Source organism: Lepisma saccharinum, chromosome 3, assembly GCF_977018435.1.
Source record: "Lepisma saccharinum chromosome 3, izLepSacc3.1, whole genome shotgun sequence".
Taxonomy (NCBI): domain Eukaryota; kingdom Metazoa; phylum Arthropoda; class Insecta; order Zygentoma; family Lepismatidae; genus Lepisma; species Lepisma saccharinum.
The window spans coordinates 83,380,163-83,399,713 of NC_139231.1; the positions used below are offsets into that span (position 1 = coordinate 83,380,163).

Here is a 19,551-nt window from a genome sequence, read left to right on the forward strand (position 1 = left end):
ATAGAAACAGGAAGGACAGCTGCATTCAAAAAAATGATAATGAAGACCGGCACCTTTGGCTAGAAATCGCTAAGAAATAAACGCTGTGAGCCAACAAATGACGACGACGAACCCGGATTTCACAAATTGTCTTGTATCGTAAATAAACCACCTTGAATAAACCAAACGTGTCGGTTGCTATAAAAATATGGTAACTTAAGTATTTTGAGAAGACTTTAAAATGAACTTACTAACTTGATCGATAACGCACGTAAGGTAAACAGGACCAGCTAATAAAGAAAAGGAAAGGTCAATGTATATAAGTGGTCACCTTGCATCGCAGAACTAAGTGTATAGCATTGGTGAAACGCAACAGGGAAGAATTTTATTATGTTTTACGTAATTGGAATTGGTCTTGGAGATGCAAAAGACATTACTGTTAAAGGGCTGGAAATAGTGAAACACGCCAGAAGAGTTTATTTGGAGGCCTACACGTCAATTTTAACGATAGGAAAAGATGCGTTAGTAAGTTTCAGTATGTTCGTGTGGACGGACAAAGATTAGGTAACATTGCGAATGGTACTCCCAAGAATATATATATATATATATTTTTAAATGGACGGCAATTATGCAGTATCACCGGAACACCTCACTCGTTTCTTTCGTTAATTTTAGCATTGGTACTTACCTATTTTGTATTGCGGATAATTCCTTAAGGTGTAGTTATGCCTTTGGTACCAGTTTCATAGATCGGAGACACATTAAAATCGGATATTTTGTGTTTCGCATGGTTCGTACTTAACAATTGTGTATTGTGGAACATAGTTCAAGGTGCCATTATGCTTTTTACACGAAAACAAACACTTTTTCTACTAAAATAATGCATTTTTCTAAGTGCTACCAAACGCACGTAACGGTGCGATATCTCTTACTTTCCGAATGATATCGCGGTACTACTTTACTATATCGGAGACACCTATCAATGATTTATTTTGCATTTTTTTACATTGCTAACATACTATTCTGTGAAATAATGAATTTCTAACGAAAATAATGTCTATTTCTTGTTCCTTATTTCCAACAAACCATCCATGGGTAGCCCCAAAACCCATTGATGTTAGCCCAAAAATTCACGATAGCCCCACGAACCATCACGGGAACGAGGTATGCCTACTAGGTTAGGTTAGGCCTGTTAGGTTAGGTTCCCATTAGCACTCCTTTCGTTTAATTTAGCATATACGGACAATACGAGAGCGTATTGTGCTCTCATGCAGAAAGCAAATGGCGGCAGCAGCAATAGCGCATCGGAAATAGATTTTCGTAGAAAACCACATGCATTCGCATTAAAATGGATCAACACATGCATTCGCATTAAAATGGATCAAAACTATATTCCCGAACATCAACAACGCTGCAGAAAATGATTTGCGTAAGTACTTTCTCCTGTAAATTTGAAGAAATCAGTCTCCGGTATAGTAAAGTGTTACCGATATCGCTTCTTTTGTTTTCGAATATCAGTATTTCCAACCTTCTTCACCGAAAAATACCTACTATTGTGTTCGTCACGTGTGCAAATTGTCCATTATGCACGGATAGCCCCCACGAACCATTCCAATAAGTTTAGCTTAGGCTTGGTTAGGTTAGGCAAGCATAGTTAAAAAAAAAAGGGTTGGAAACACTGATAAGGGGTTACGTCATCCAACGTTTGGAGCATCCGGTTCACGTAGGAAGGCAATGGCAATTGTGCGTTGGTGAGATATTTCTATTGAAAAATACATGATTTCCGGGTCAAATAGATTCCACGATGAAAGAAAATGCTTCTACTAACGTTCGAAACCTTAGGCAAACTCATTTCCATAAGTAGTTTCTTCTGTAAAAATGAAGAAATGTGTCACCGATGTATGAAACTGTTACCATGCCTTTTTCCATAAAATAGTGTCAACTTGTCATATTACGAGTCATTATTTGTCTTCTTTGTTCCGCTTGATGGCATGCACTCGCCATGGATCACCACGCGTCGTGCTTGTGTTTTGTCGATTTGCAGTGTGCAAGCAGTGTTTCAAACCTTAATGACCGAAAATGACATACTATTACGATTTTGGAGCAATTTTACAATATAGGGAATTTCTCCATTTTGTTTGAAATTCGGCATACTCACTAATTTTGGCCCCCTAATCACGAATCTGCAGTTAAATTTTGGCGCTCACACGTGGAAATAGCAAAATAATCTAAATTAAGTTCTTATTTCTACATCTTCGATTTCCAAATTTTCCACCGATTCCGGGCTCTGCCCCTGGGGTAATTGGCCTACCGCCCCCAACCGCTGACGTGGCCCCGCCTCCGCTCCGGCTCCCCGGCTTTCTCTATAGAGTCCCTGTTAAAGGCATGTTAGAAATTTGCCGGATTCACCGGCCCCCATATAAGAGCTAAATATTAAGTGCAGATTCGTGATTACGAGGCCCAAATTAGTAAGTATCCCAAATTTCAAACAAATTGGATAAATTCCCTGTATTGTTAAATTATACCACGATTTTTTTACACGTTTCCATGATTCTTGCATTATTACATCCACGAACCATGCACGATAAGGTTAGGTTTGGTAAACACAGTTAAAATTTGGGGTCGTTAGTAAACAGACACTACGTGTCGAACAGATGGTTTTCGATTTTACGAAACAAAAAGCATGTTTGGAAACACTGACACGGGGTTATGTCATCGAACGCAGGCAAATAGCAAGGAAATGGCATTCCATTCCTCTTAGTCCTGGATTAAATTATAATTTTGTATAAAGTCGAACCCACATGATTTGTTATATCATATTACTGTGGTTGGTAATAAAACAATTTGGCGACTATGTATGGGATTCAAGGACAGATTCTGGAACCTTTCGATGTGGATAAAGGTAACATTGATTCGTATTTGGAGCGGTTTGAACAGATTTGTGTTGCTAATGGCATTCCAAAGGAAAAGCAAATTAGTCATTTTATTGCATTCTGCGGAGGAAATTTATATGATGTTTTAAGGAATTTAGTTACTCCAGATTCTGTTGCTAGTAAAACATACAAAGTAATAAAAGATGTATTGTTGAATCATTTTCAACCGAAGCATAACGTAGTCGCAGAAAGATGCCGTTTTCATCTTCTGAAGCAAGAGTTAGGTCAACCTGTGTCTGAATATATAGTTTCTCTTAAACATGCAGCTACTAAGTGTAACTTTGGAGCATTCTTAAATGATATGCTAAGAGATCAGCTGGTGTTTGGAGTTAGCAGTGAAGTTACAAGAAAGAAATTGTTATCAGAAGGCAACGTTTCCTTTCTTAAAGCTTGCGACATTGCCGTGAATATGGAAATAGTTGAGAAAGATGTATGGTTATCCCATCAAAAAGGAGGTTTTGCTACTGATTATAATGTACATAAACTTCATGAAAGCAAGTCTAAACCTTTCCAAGCTTTTTCCAATAGGAAAATTAACTTTAATAATCAGACTGAAAAGAGCACCATTAATGAGAAACCTGGAACTTCAAGACAATGGATTTGTTATAAATGTGGAAAGACAAATGAAAAAGGTAAAAAAAATATTTAAAGCAAGTTAGATGTAATTGTTGTGGATTCCTTGCACATATTCAGAAATTTTGTATATTTCGTAATAAACCGAGAGATAAAAACTTATCAAGATTACAATTTAAATCCACTGAATCTAACAGTTGCTTAAGTAATGTGTCTCTTGATGTAATTTTGAAAGAGGGTAAAGATTATATTGAGTCTAATGCAGAAAAGGAACATCAAGAATTGTTAATTTCACACGAGCCCTTGCACACTTTTCAGTTACCGCCCCACAAGTATGATTCTGCTAAAGAAAGGCAATTTGAATTGAACTCTGTAGTTGGAACTTTGCATAATGCTGACAAATGTACAATTTAACTGAATTGTGATGGTAAATTAGTTAATTTTGAGATCGATACCGGAGCTTCTGTAAGTGTGTTTGATAAAAGGTTTCTTGATCAATCTTTTCCGTATTTAAAGATTCGACCTGCAAATATCAATTTGAAAAATGTTGAGGGAAGACCATTACCATTAGACAGTCAGATTATGTTGGATGTATTGTGGAAAAATAAGAAATAAAATATGAATGCTTTGGTTTGTAAAAAAAATCTGCCACAACCAATTGTAGGAAGAACTTGGTTGGACATTTTATGGCCTAATTGGAGGCAAAATTTCATGTTACAGCAGATAGGAGTTCAGAGTTGTACTAATAACGAAGTACTCATAAATAATTTGTTGTCTGAGTACAAGGCAGTATTTTCAGATGATCTTAGGGAGCCTATTAAATGTTTTAAAGCTATGGTTCCGGCGAAACCAAACAGTACACCAATTTTTAGGAAAGCTTATGAAGTACCTTATAGTTTAAGTGAACAGGTTAAAAACGATATAAGTAAATTTGTTTCCGGTGGTATACTGTCAGAAGTAACTTATTCTAACTGGTGATATTTTGAACACATTAGGTGATTCTGATACATATGTGGTTCTTGACATGAGGAGTGCATTTCTACAGTTGGAAGTAGATGAAGATTCGAAGAAATATTTCGTAATAAGTACTAATTTTGGTTTATTTGGTTACAACAGATTACCTTTTGGTTTGCAGTGTAGTCCTTTGATATTTCAACATGTAATGGATCAGATATTAACAGGAATTCCATTCGCTAAATGTTACTTAGATATAATTATCTGTGGTAAAGGATTGGAACAGTGTTATAATAACGTGAGGAATGTACTAGATCGTCTTCAGAAATATAATGTGAAGGTAAATGCTAAGAAGTGTCAATTTTTTGCTACGGAAGTTGACTATTTAGGATTTTGCATTTCTGGTGAAGGAATTAGACCATCTATGAAGAACTTAGAAGCAATATTAAAATGTGCTGTACCTAGTAATGTCAGTCAACTAAAGTCATTTTTGGGAGGTATTTCATTTTACCATAGGCATATAACCAACTTGTCAATGCATATACCTCATTTGCATGAATTGCTGAAGAAAGGACATAAATGGGAATGGACTGATATTCATCAACAGGAATATGAATTAGTAAAGGAAATGGTGAAGAAAGCAGATGTCATTTTTCCTTTCGATCAGAATTTGGAAGTTGTACTAATTACAGATGCAAGTCCTGTAGGAATAGGTTGTCAATTGTGTAATGTGTACAAAAGTAATTTACGCACAGTAGCTTGTTCATCACCAACGTTAACTGATGCTCAGAAGAATTATTGTCAGTTTGAACGGGAAGCTTTAGCTCTTATACATGGCATGAAGAAATTTCACAAATACTTGTATGGTAGAAATTTTACTGTACATAGCGATAATCTTCCTGTGAAATATATTTTTGGAGAAAAAGCTAAAATTCCTTCTATGGGTAACAGTAGACTTCAAAGATGGGCTTTGCTTTTATCAGAATATGATTTTAAAATTGAGTACACTAAGCATGTGGAAGTAGCAGATCTGTTATGAAGATTACCCTTAAAGGAAGTACCTGAAGATGATGTTTCTAGCGATGAGTATGTATTTCACTTAGAATGTGAACCAATCTTGTTATAAAGTATTAAGGAAGAAACAGCCAAAGACTTGTTATTGCAGCAGATAAAGTTGTATGTTACTGAAGGATGGCCAGCAAAGCTAAATAAAGATGAATAAGCTTCACCATTTGCAAATTTTTTCCAGATAAGACACGACATAGTGATTGTAAAAGAATGTTTGATATGGGGCAACAGGTTAATTATTCAATGATCGTTGCATGATACAGTCTTGAAAAAACTGCATGCAAATCATCTAGGTTTGTGGAAATTACAACAATTAGCAAGATCTATGTACTGGTGACCGCAAATTGATATTGACTTAGAAAGAGAAGTTATTAACTGTCCACAGTGTCAAGCACTTCAGAACAATGCTCTGCAAAATAAATATGTATCTTGAGATCAAACAGATAAGCCATTTCAAAGAGTGCATCTGGATTTCTTTTATTTCGCTGGTCGCACATGTTTATTGTTAGTTGATTCATGCACACGATGGATAGAGGTTTGGAAAGTTAAGTCCACATCTAGTGAAGGAACGATAAATTGTCTCAAAGAATGTTTTGAAAGATATGGATATCCTAGTGTAATCGCATGTGATAATGGACTTCGATTTTCGGGAAGGAAGCTTAAAGAATTTTGCACTAAGTTAGGAATACAAATTATTCATTCACCACCATATCATCCACCTAGCAATGGTTTAGCTGAAAAGCTATTCTTAAGATGCTTCTCCCTCCCTTCCTGCAAACAAGAAAAAGGAAAACAGAGAAGAGGAAGAGGAAGGGATTATCTACGAAGTGAAATGTAAAGAATGTCAGAGTGTGTACATAGGAGAAACGAAAAAATGGCTGAAAGACAGGTTGAAACAACATAGGGATGATGTACGACTTAAGAGAGAGAGAAATGCAATATTTAAACACACGAGAGAAACAGGACATGACATAGAGTGGGATGAGGCTAAGCAGATAGGAATGGAGAAGAGAATGCTAGTGAGAAAAGGGAAGGAAGCCAAGGAAATAGAGAAGAAAGGTGAAGAAGACACAATGAACTGGAATGGGGGACTGAAGTTAAACAAAGAATGGAAGAAGGTGGTAGAAAGAGTGGAAAGGACAAGAGAGAAAGAGGAGAGGAGAAGGGAGAAAAATGAAGGAAAAAGAGCGTGAGATAAAAAAAAAAGTCCAACCACATTCCACATTCTATATGGAAGTAATTGTGTTTAGCCTTTTAGGTGAAAGTACAGTTGACAAGTGAAAGCCACCTGCTAGAAAGTTCCAAACAACTTTCTAAATAGTCTGGAGGGAGTAATGTTTGTGTGTATATATAAAGCCCTGTTTTTGTATCTTGTTACTTTTGTACTTGATACAGAGTCTGAAGAAGACCTTGCTAGAAGGTTGAAACGTTACGTTTAGTTTATGTTTTTAATAAAATAAATTACTGCCTTGGTCAGCTTATGCTGACTAAATATGTATTTAGTTTTTCATAACGCGATAGTTAAGAACGCTCTTTCTTAGAAGAAACTTCATTTTGGATGAAAATATTTGAAATGTTGTAGAAATCCAGGGTGTAGGATTTCTGGATGCAGCCTGCAAATGCACGCTTAGAATTAAAATGATAAGAAATTAGACATTTACACATTTTTATTAGAAGTGTGCAGGGAGAAATTACTGGATTTATCAACTAACTTTTCTCACATGAGGCCCGACCCTGTGGCCGAGTGGTTAGCACATCGCGCTGCGACGCCAAGGGTCCCGGGTTCGATTCCCGGTCGGGTATGGTTGTTTGTGAATGTCCATTTTCATCCATTTCATCATTTCATCACTCATCCCCATCTTCGCAAATTAGCCAAGAGGCACAAAACGCGAAGTAAAATAAACTAAATCAATCAATCAATTTTCTCACATGATTCCAGCATGTCTAATACTACAAAATAATTTCACACGGATTGATTTACGTGTATTTTACATATTTTAGACATATTTAGTATATTTCATAAATTGTGTGTGTGCTAACGTGAAATAGGGCATAAACTACTTATTTTTAAATGAAATTTAGCATTACTGAACAAACTGTATGCTATTTATTATTGATGGCAGTGTTCAGATTTTTCTCAGGGCTATCAATTTCATTTAAGAGAAATTATTTAATGTGTGGAATGGAGTACATTAAATTAAGAAGGAAATACGAGGGTGGATCATTAAGTATCGCACAACAATTTTTTCCCGCGATGTTATTGTGGCTGGGACGTTGAAATGTTACAGATGTATAGTTTGAAGTTCACGCTAGAGACGGCATTTGTTCGATCAGGTATAACTCTTGCAGCAGAAGCGTGAACTACTTAACAAAGATAGCACGCATGTTATTGTCGTCAACGTGTGAAAAGCAAAGAGCTGTAGTTCGTTTTTTGTGGACGAAAGGACAAAACCCTAGTGAAATCCTCAGGGAAATGTTGGGCGTGTATGGGGAAGACTGTTTGGACCGTACAACATATCCAGGTGGTGCACATTCTTTCAAGGAGGCTGTGTGAACCTCATCACGTTCCGGGCGACCAGTAACAGCTGCAACGGAACGGAATGTTACAGCCATTGAGCAGGCAATTCTCAACGACCGGCGGATCCATCTCAGAACCTTGTCAGGGCTGTTCAACATTTCATGTTTGGCCCAATGAAGAAATTCCTAGGTGGCCAACTCTTCAATTCCTATGAAGAAGTGCAATCGGTTGTGCGCAGATTGCTGTATTCCCAATTGACGGGGTTCTATGAACAGGGTATATTGAAACTAGTGCCACGATGGGAAAAATGTGTTGAAAGACTTGGCTCCTATGTCGAAATGTAGCTAAAAGATGTGTTTTCAATGTGTATAATTTATGTTGTCTTACCTATTAAACTTCTTTTTTAAAAAATTATTGTGCGATACTTAATGATCCACCCTCGTACAAAGCCCATTGACTGAGTAATCCAACTTTAGCTCTCTTAGTTTTGTGTATTTTTTTCATTATGATTGTTCCATTATTCCCACAGGAAGATTTCTATGGGTGTAGCCTTACATTAGCTGATCGCGAACTTGTTGAGCAGCATTCATCAGAAATTTTCCATAAAGCTGATACTGAAGATGTTGCTCTATTGGTTGTAGGAGATCCATTCAGTGCTACAACACATACAGACCTGGTTCTCCGTGCAAGAGAGGCTGGCGTGCCTTGCCGTGTCATCCACAATGCATCTATACTGAATGCGATTGGATGTTGTGGATTACAGGTAAGATACAAAATACTTGTGGATATTCACTCCTCTGGTTTTTTTATGCACATTCCATAGTAAATAGGAGTTATTTGGTGTGAACCCTAGAAATTTCCACATTGCATTTTTCTTCCTACAGTTTCACACAAGGTGGATTGATTTAAATCAGGTGATTTTTTTAAAAAAAATCAAGTTAACACACAAGGATTTTGTAGATTTCAGAATCACTTTTTGTGATAGTGCATTAATCTCGTTATCATTCTATGGTGTTTATTAGGCTCTAAGAAAGGAAAATAAAGGAAACAAAATACATGAACTGATGGGGTGAAGCTCATATGAAAGGAAATGTAATATGTAAACTGTAAACACACTTAAATTTCTCTGGATTTAAAATTCAATAACTTCTATAGGCAAAAATACAAACATTTTGTGCAGAATAATGTACAAAATACTCATCATGTTAAACCGTAAATAGTCTCATTATCATTAAACTGATAATAAACATGGCAGCTGATATTTTGGAAACTATTATTAAAAAAATTGCCAAAATTCAGCTACAAACACTTTAAAAAAATATTTTAAGTTACAATTATATCCAGAATGTTTTGTTTTCACTGGGAGAAAAGTTACTTAAATTATTATAGTTTCATTAACACACCCATTTCCATAGTAAGTTCGTGTTTACAGTATCAGAAACAGAAAAATATACATTTACACATAATTTTTTAGTTGCTTTAATCAAACTGTTTAAATATTTTACAGGGCCGTATACATACATACATACATACATACATACTGACTGATGTGATTCATGCAGTGAAGAAGGATTATGTGCCACTCAAAAAAACGAAATCAAGCAAATACCCTTCCTGGTTCGACTCTGAGCTCTTAGTTGCCCTTGGAAACCGAAAAAGGCCTGGGATCCCTGGAAACATTTTCCTAATGAATACTCACGGAAAACTTTCACCGTCTTACGACGTCACTCTAAACAACTGCAGAAGACCAAATACATGGGTGCTATCACAGAAAATATCAAATCAAATCCCAAACGTTTTTGGTCAGTAATCAACTCAAGGAGGCAAAATTCCCGAATACCTTTGAAAGTAAAACATACATACATACATACATACAATTTTTTTTTTTTGCATAATTCGCGAGCGCATTGCTTCATTAGCATATCTACGAAGTTTCAGACTGCTACTCTCATTACAGCCCGTGCTGTACCACTCTGAACACCGTCACTTTAATTATAACCACCTGGTATTTTCAAAGTTTGGATTGCGTGACTTTTGAAATATACTGTAGTATGCACAATTGCTAGTAGGTGGTTTACTGGCGCCTGATTTTCAGAGCTGGCGCCTATCTTTGAAGAAAATTTATCAAGCACTGAATGTAAGTAATGATGTATGCTGTGGATGAGAAGATGTGTTCTGTCTCAATGATACATTTTATGTTCCAGCTCTACAATTTTGGTGAAACAGTTTCCATACCCTACTGGACAGAATCATGGCAACCTGAAAGCTTTTTTGATAAGATTTGCGAAAATAAGAAAAGAGGTCTGCATACTCTTTGTCTCTTAGGTGGGTCATTTTTCATTTCATCCTTAACGTTAAATTTAATTTACTTTATAAAATAACAAAGGAACTTCAATGCTCCACAACACACAAATAGTGTAAATACATGTGAAGTAAATAATAAATTTGGTGGCAAAAAATGATGGGCAATGATTATAGGAGTGGAGGTATCCTATCTAAATGTAGTGAGGACAGATTCTTAGCTGATATTATTTCCAGTTATAATACATTTACAGACTCCTTCCAACTTATGCATCATGAGTGGTGGTTAAACATGTCAAGTAAAAATGTTATTATTTTTATAGTCTACAGAAGGCTGATCGGGCTATATCCGACCGATTTCGCAACACTGCTGCCACATGTGTAGTTGCACCAGAACCTTGAAACCAGTGTTGTGTCTGAGCTTGCAGTTGCCGGAGCAGCGTGTTTGTGCTAGTGAAATGTCTGAAAATTAACCGTTATTGGGAAGGGTACATTATGGCTCTTTTCCATGCACATTTTTCGTAAAATCGAATAGTGAAACAGTGTCAGGAAAATGGTTTAACCATCGGAGTGACCACAGCTAAAGATATTGTGGCCAGGCAAACACAAATGGTGCTCATACAGAAACATTCGCCAACAAAAGGGGCCAGTTCGAGGTTGCCAGCCAAAGTGTCGCCTGAGGTTTTTTGTGGAATTCAGCAAATTGCAGTCCAGCAGAATCCACCACCCCAACGTGACATGGCCCAGAGGTTCAATGTGGTGCAGTCCACTGTCAGCGACGTCATTCGTCGCCATCTTGGCCTGCAGTACATACGTAAGGGCCAGGTTCACAATCTCCTCCCATGGCACATTACAGAACGCAAAACCAACTGCCGCAAACTGTACGAAAGACACTTAGCTGGGTCAAAATGGAAGACAGTTGTCACGTTGGATGAGGCCTACATTTCACTCACGCATAATGGTAGCATTCGGGCAATTACATACCATGACACCTCTGGCAAGGGATGTATCGAGTTTTACCGCCAGTGCCGAGAAAGTTTCCTGCAGGGAATCATGATTGTTGCTGGACACGGTTACGAGGGAAGTTGGAGATACGTAAGGTGGAGAAAAACATAAAGGTGAATGCTTCCTACTTCCAGGAATTCTTTATGGCCCCAATCTATCGGACAGACATCCCTCGTTTGTACGGAGCCAACAAGAACCAAGTGCGGATCCACATACACAAAGCATCCAGCCACACCTGTAGATCATCCCTCCGGTTTTATCAGGACATGGAGCAGGAAACAGGAATTTGTGTTATTCCTGTCAAAAGCCCTGATGCCAGTCCAATGGATTTCTGCGCATTTGAACTGTTAAAACGACGTCTACAACATCGCTTCCCCCACACCCTCACTGGCCTATGGAAAGCCTGTAAGGAGGAATGGGATGGAATTCCTATGCATGTGCTCCAACGTAGTTTGTTGCAGTGGAAATTGCAATGTCGGGCGATAGTCCATAATGCTGGTGGTCCCATACAACATAACCGGTGGTGGCGGCACAGCTTTTCAAAGGGTAAGTACACTTTAAATATCAGTCGGATATAACCCGTTCAACCTCTGTATAACAGAAATATATTTAACAGAATAACAAATTTTTTTGAAAAATGCACAAGATCAAAATATTGAGGGAAAATGCTGGAACCAGGTCAGAACTTAATGTAATTTTGTTCTGTCATCACATGCAAAGAATAAATGCTTGCATGAGATATTTATGCAAGATGTTGCACAACGTTTTGACTAAAATTTTCACCTAATTCTTTTTTTTTTCTTGAACAAAGTTTAATAATTTTTCTGGTGGGTTAAGTATAAATGGGTTAACTCATATTGACTTCACCTGCAAATGGAGCTTTGTTAACGAGAATTTTTAAAATTTTACCACTTTTTCTTCTCCTTCCCTAGATATTAGAGTAAAAGAGCAAACAATTGAGAGCATGATGAAAGGAACTAAAGAGTTTGAACCACCACGTTTTATGTCTGTAAGTGAGGCAGCCAATCAACTACTTCAGATTATTGATAAAAGGAAGAAAGGAAATGAAACTTTAGGTAAGTTCAGTGATATACTTCTTTATTTTTTTTCTGTTCGTATGAGCGCAATGGAAAAATGAACTTTGTTTTAATATTCTTGAAATATTCCATGTTTATATTGTCAAAAAATTGAGTGGGATTTTATTATTTGTTTGATCGTTATACATTATTCTTAATCATATGTATTTTGTCAATTCACTTTTACTATTTTAACTAAAATCAACATGAAATAACCAAGAAACATTGTCAATTAGAAGAAATTCTCTTTGCATGTTTCATTGTGGAATGGAAATAATATTGATTGTAACATGTTCTGACAAAAATTTTGTAGGCTGTTTTTCAGATTCTATATAATTGAAATCTGCCTAAAGAAGTTGTGTTTGTGTTTCGATTGCCCAGATTTGCCACAGCTGTAGTGACTAATGAGCTGCCAATTATGCTTTAGTTTCCACAAAGGTGTAAATATGACATAATAGTGAATGAAATTTAGGATAATTGCAGTGAACCTCAAGATATTTTCAGTATTTTCCCACTACATTCTTCCGTTAAAGGATTCTGACTTCATTTAATACCCCATCCCCACCCTAGTCGATCTTCCCTGGAAGATACTGACTTCCCGTATAATGAGAAATTCGAAAGTACTGTTGTGAATATTTTTGGCTTTACTGGGAATGTTTCTGAATTTTTTTGACATATTTTAATTTTTTATGACATATTTTTCAGTTTCTATGACATAATTACATGCATATTTTACAGTTTTCCAGGACATAAAGTCCCAGGCCCTAGTTATTACAAAAGTGAACATAATGAGCATAAATAGTTGAATGTAGCGAACTGAAAACACATATTTCGCACAACTCAGAAACAATAATATGTTTACTTGAGAAAAAAAAATGAACTTCAGTTATTTATTTGTAAGATGAGCTTTTAGCCTTCCAAGCAAGTATCACAAATAAATTGCATATAGTTTTTGGTGACGGATCAAGTTTTGTAGAACCATATGCAACATTTTGTGCAGCAGATCCATGTTTCCCCATGTCTATCTGCGGAATATGTTTTTCCACAGATGGGACATTCAGCATCATTATCATCACTGTTGCTGTCCATATTGAATGTTGTGACTGTGGTTACTGTCGCTGGTCCTTTCTGCTTTGTTTTTTTTTTTCTGGAGGATGGTTTGACACCCTTTTGTATGGAACCCTTCGGCAGCACAAGTTTTTCTTGGGCAGAGCCTTTTTCTTTGCAGAGGCCTCTACAATTTTTTGTTCGTGGGGAGAGCTTGTGATGGTGGTTGCTGAACCTCTTCGAGCAGATGTTGAAGGCTGGATCTCTGGAACACGTCTGATGTCTTTAGGACTGACTGTGTGCTGCTGGTCTTCGGACTAGTTGGTTGTTGACAGTTGGTCAGCAGCACAGTTAGTAATGGGTCCACGTGTTGCTTCCTGACGATCGGTTAGGGACTGAATTGACCCAAAATATCCACATCACCACAAACATTTGGATTGAAAGGAATGATCTCTGTTTTGCAAAATTCGTTGACTGCAGTTTGCTAACTATGTGACCAGGATGGCTACTCAACCATCTTGTGCACTGCATCAATGTTAATCGCCATCTTCAGTGCATCCTTATCCCATACCACTGTTTCCAGGGCACCATCTGCAGACACAACACATAAAGAGTTCCGAATTTTGTCCCCTGGATGAAATTAGGATCAAACCTCAAACTAACATGGCGGTTCCTACCTTTTCAACAAGTGACCTTGATGGAACACATTGCACACACACTCTTCTATTGACAATGTACCTAAGTCAATGACATGCAGCAAATCTAATATTTACACTCATACTGGGTGTATATGACTGCTAACAATGATATTGCAAGAACTCGCGTTATCACGAAACCAAAACTTCTTGGTTACACCAGACCATAAAATGCCTTGAGTACAAAACTTTCAGAACGGAATCTGTTTGCCTACCCCAACTTTGGCATGCTTGCGCTGATTTCCCAGAGGTGTGCCCAATAAAAGATAAAACTGTTGTGGGACGTTCTCCTGTGTTGCTGCTAGCAGGGGGGCTGTGTGGTGAAGGCACCACATCCCCCTGTTCGGCTGGTGAAGAAACGGCCATTCTGTTATCCAGGGTTGGTTTCTGCTGAGATGTCACTGCCTTGTTGATTGCCCTGTTGATGTCACTGATGCTGTATTCATTCTGTTGTAGCGTGGTTCTAAGATGGTTGAGTTCTGAATGTAGGTTATATTCGTCCGAAATGGTTACTGCTCTGTGGGCTAGTGTGTTGTGAACTGCAAGACGTTGAGCCTTGTGGTGGAAACTATGCTCATTAAGGTAGAGGTTGGTGTGCGTGGGCTTTCTGTATGCACCATGCCCGAGTGTTCCATCTGGTTTGCGGCAGATTAGGATGTCAAGGCAAGGGAGGCAGCCATCTTCTTCTCTCTCCATAGTAACCTTGATGTTTGAATGACAGTTGTTAAGGAATTCAGGGAATCTATTCAATGCCAGACGTCCATGTGGCCAAACGACGAATGTGTCATCCACATATCTGTAGAAGCAGGATGGCGGATGCAGTGCGTCCTTCAGGGCTTCGTGTTCAAAATGCTGCATGTAGAAGTTCGCTATGGCCGGTGAAAGTGGTGAACCCAAGGTCACTCCGTCGGTTTGTTCATAATATTTCCCGTTGTAAAGGAAATATGTCAAAGTGAGCGTGTGGCAAAAGAGCTCTACTATGGTCGGTGGAAAGTGGCTCCCCAGAAGTTCCAATGTGTCTTTAAGCGGAACTCTTGTGAACAAGGAAACAACGTCGAAGCTGACAAGGATGTCGTTTTCGGAAACCTTGAGTTCCTTCAGTTCCTGGATGAATGCAGTTGATGATGATGTGCATAACATGATGTCCACATTGTCTGACTAGAGGTTGAAGGAGGGACGTGAGTTATTTGGCAAGGCGGTAGGTAGGACTGGCTATATCACTTACAATGGATCTCAAGGGGACCCCTGCTTTGTGTATTTTTGGTACGCCATATAATCTGGGAGGTTGGCTGCCATGGACTTGCAGGTGTTTGCTGATGTCTTCAGTTAAGCTGTATTTCTTGAGAAGGCGGCTTGTTTTCAGTTCCATGATGCGGTGGGGTCCCTGGTTAGTTCCCTGTACGCGTGGTCACTTAGAAGTTCAGGGATCTTCTCCGGGTAAGCTGCCGTAGGAAGTAGCATTGTCACGTTCCATTTGTCCGCCGGTAGAATCGTTATGTCTGGGTCTGAACGAAGTGATTTCAGGGCTGTTCTTTCGGTTCTGGTGATGTTGGATTTTGGTAGGACTGCTCTTCTGAGGGTCCGGCTGACTTCATGGGAGATTTCTTCTTTGGCGTCTAAAGGCAGGTGAATAACAGCTCGTTCTATGCTGGAAATGATGTCCTCGGTCGGTAAGGCTTTTGGTGTCAGAGCAAAATTCAGTCCCTTCTTCAATATGCAAGTTTGGGCGGCATCCAGTTGTTTGTCGGTGAGGTTTATGATGACCTTGTTCGTATCCAGTTCTAGTATACTGGGTCTTGAAGTCTGCTTGTTTGGTGGTCAGCTTCAGTCGGAGTTGTTCTGCTTGGCTTGATGTCACGACGTCTACCCATTCCCAGTCAGAAGGTGAAATCTGTGGGGAGATTTCAAGGTGTACTGAAAGTAGGAAACGATCTAGATGGTCCAGCTGCTGTCGGGTGTAGTGGATCCTTTCTTTTACCAAGGAAAGGCTGGTGCATTGTAGAATCTTGTTGATGGCTGGAGAGTGAAGGTGGTAACGTAGTTTTGTAAAGTTCGGTGTTGTGTCTTGGTCTCTGCATCTCAGTAGAATGTTGGCTTCCAACGTTTCGAGCGCATACATTGCTCTCATCATCAGATAATATAGAAATGGAGACAGAATCCAAATTCCACACCATAATTGTCATATATTTAACCCTACACTGGTCTCCATTTCTATATTCCCTGATGATGAGAGCAATGTATGTGCTCGAAACGTTGGAAGCCAACATTATTGGGCACACCTCTGGGAAATTAAGTAGGATTCTCGCAAGACACGGAGTAAAGACCATCCACAGAGCACCACTCAAGACCAAGGCTCTTCTCCGCTCAGTAAAGGATAACCTGGAGCTACGGATTCCAGGAATATACCGTATTCCTTGCGAGCGTGGGACACCATACATAGGCCAAAGAGGATGCACCATTGAACAATGGCGCAACGAACGGCAGCACAACATTAGATTATTCCAACCTGAAAAGCCAGAACTTGCAGAACACAGCATTACAGAGGGGCACAGGGTTTTATTTGCTGACATCAAAATAATATAGTGGGGTCGGAACAACTGAAAATATTTCACTTCCGGCGGAGAACGTGCCCTTTTGGGGACGGATACTACATTAATTCCCGAACCTAAAATGGCCCAAACCCCAAGTTTTTAAGTCCTCATTTGTCTGTAATGGCGGTCATGACGAAGATTCTAAACCTGAAACCTGTTACTTTATTGCAGTTATTTATCATTCATGACATCTTATTTTCACCTAATTTGCAGTTTATGACTGTATTATAATAAGAAGAAATTAAAAAGACCCACTATATCAAATAATATTAGATATGTCGGCCAATATGGCCACGAAAAGTCTAAAAATAACCCTTTCAGCTATTTCATCATGTTTTGGATCAAACCTTATGTTTTGGATGTGCCAGAACTGAACGGTAGCATCCAAAATAGTGTCGGACTAAGCCCATGAAATTATAATAGTTCAATTTTTGACAATCTGTATATGTACATGGTGTTTCAAAAATCTTGACACCATAGGACAACTGCGTTATTAGTGCATATGGCGAAAAATGGAACGAGGGGAAAGTTGTTGGAAATATGAGGTTTTCAATATAATGTGCTTGACTTTTCAACGTAGCATCCACCGTTGAGGCTGCTTGCTGGTACGAGCCTCAATGAGAACTAACATTGCCTTGTTGCCCACATGCTTCGTCCTTAAGGGGGAAATTACGTTATCACAACACTGTACTGTACTCGGTAAATTGAGAATAATGACACAAAATTAGAGGCAAAGTAAGAAGTGTGTGTGTGTTTGTGTGCATAAACACACACACACACACACACCTACGCACAAGCACACAACTACAAAACCTGTAATTGTGGCTAATGTTATCTGAAATAGAGGTTGTTCATTAGGGCGTAGTAATATGAACAAAGGATAAAATTTCGAAACAAAAGGGGGTCTTAATTTTTCCCTTCTAATCAGGGTAGATCACCACTAAAGTATAATGTGCTCAGACAACATCTTCTGTGGGTGCAAACCGGAAATGCCAACAATAATGACGATTAAGAGGTTAATGGTTCATGCAAACTTCGCCTTTGGTGTCCTAGGTTCGCCGCATCGAGTAAATTGTGTCTCTCAATGAATAAGAAAATACATCTGGTACCGTTCATCAAAAGGAAGGAGGCAGTGGAATGGACCAAAACCAGCAGAAAAAAATATTAAAAATGTAATGATTCGTGTGTTACGGGTTGCTATCTTCCGCCATCACGCTGCTTCTCCTCCAGACACCTCTGGTACACAGCCAAGAGCCAGTGGCACGCATGGAGGGCGTTGATATCCATATCCAATCTTATAGTCCCATTTTTGGCGGTACTCTGGACAACTGGGGACCTTAACCTCTGCGGTTAAGCTATCATTCCTTGTCCCAACACCTTGCTTCTCTGAACTACCTCCGAGGTGTCCTCCACCGTCACTGTCTGGTGGTCCTATAGGGCTGCTGTCCAAAATAAAGCAAATCAATCAATCAATCAATTCTTGTAAGGTAATGTACAACAACGATCCATATATGGAAGCTGTAGTTTATTATGTCCATATACAAATACGTGAATTTAGTTAAAATTGTCAGTGAAAAATGCAAAATTTGTCTTCGAAAACCTGTAAAAGTCAGAAGCAGAAATGATCTGCTTGTCTGTAGCCACCCTGAGCATGATTTTTGCCTTAACTTTTCATATTATCCTAGAAAATAAATTATCAGTATGTTATTTTAATTTATTATTAAATTTGCACACATATATTCAGCTAAGTTTGTGCAACTTTTTGTGAAATTGCAGCAAAATGGAAAACTCAAAACAAATTTTGATCAGCATGAAATATTTAAACATTGGAATACATTTATTTGAATTGGATGTGTATGTAACCTTTTTAGTTGGCCAATTTGTTTTTTTGCAGAGTGTACTGAGGAATCATTTTGCATAGGAGCAGCTCGAGTTGGATCAGACACACAGAAGCTAGTTGCCTGCTCTCTTCAGGAGATGAAGGATGCTGATCTAGGGAAACCTTTGCATTCGCTTGTTGTACCTGGCCACCTGCACATTGTAGAGAAGGAATATCTTGCTTCATTTTGTGGCCCAAATGAACATTTAAATAAGCTTATTGTATGAAGAAAATAAATACATTTCTTATATTTCTTGAAAATGTGTAAATCATGGAATTATTCTAGCAGTTTTCTACTCCTGGAGTTATATACATATATATATTATTAGATTTTATTTAATTTTTCCTTTCTATTAATAATGATCAATAAGATTTCATACTTATATTTGTGTTGCATTCATGTTTTATGTTTATTTTGAATATGTTGCTGTGAAGCCCATACCTAGGATTTTTTTTAAACGGGAGGTGTAGATATATGTGTGTGTGTGTGTGTGTGTAAAAGAGAGAGATTTTTAATAGAACTTGGTGGATTTCTAGCATTTTGAATATAAATGTTATAAATCGTCATATTCAATAGTAGTTAACTCAGATAGGACTAAAGTGTGGGGAAACAGTACGAGAAAACTGAACTTAGAATCCACACTTCTCTGTGTTAGATTTTTCTTACAGAACAGTACGATACTGTAATTTATGAAATTTAATCGACATGTTTTGCTTTCTTAAGCTTTCAAAGATGGGAAATTTAGTATTGTAATGTGTTTTTTCTTTATTCTGATGCCTGTCTTAATATACCATTTTCAGCCAATGTGTCATATATATAGTATAATGATATTGGCTTCATCAATCTGAAGCAGCATATTTGGACAATTCCAAGTATGCTGAGATTAAACAGGTATTTAGAAGCAATGAGGGAATCATTCTGTAAGTATGAC

The 19,551-nt window shown here is 38.1% G+C and overlaps 1 protein-coding gene across 2 annotated transcripts; it reads left to right on the top strand.

Moving 5' to 3' along the window:
* Window positions 1-140: 140 nt before the first annotated feature.
* Dph5 (diphthine methyl ester synthase) lies at window positions 141-18,872 on the top strand. 2 transcript variants are annotated; one of them, XM_083119996.1, is made up of 5 exons: window positions 141-504; window positions 8,555-8,788; window positions 10,230-10,350; window positions 12,264-12,407; window positions 18,635-18,872. In XM_083119996.1, exons 1-5 carry the CDS (start codon window positions 370-372, stop codon window positions 18,844-18,846), a joined length of 846 nt encoding a protein of 281 aa, XP_082976122.1. In that variant the 5' UTR covers window positions 141-369; the 3' UTR covers window positions 18,847-18,872. The 2 variants fall into 2 exon arrangements, with proteins under 2 accessions (XP_082976122.1, XP_082976123.1); XM_083119997.1 differs by having other exon boundaries at window positions 150-190.
* Window positions 18,873-19,551: the final 679 nt, after the last annotated feature.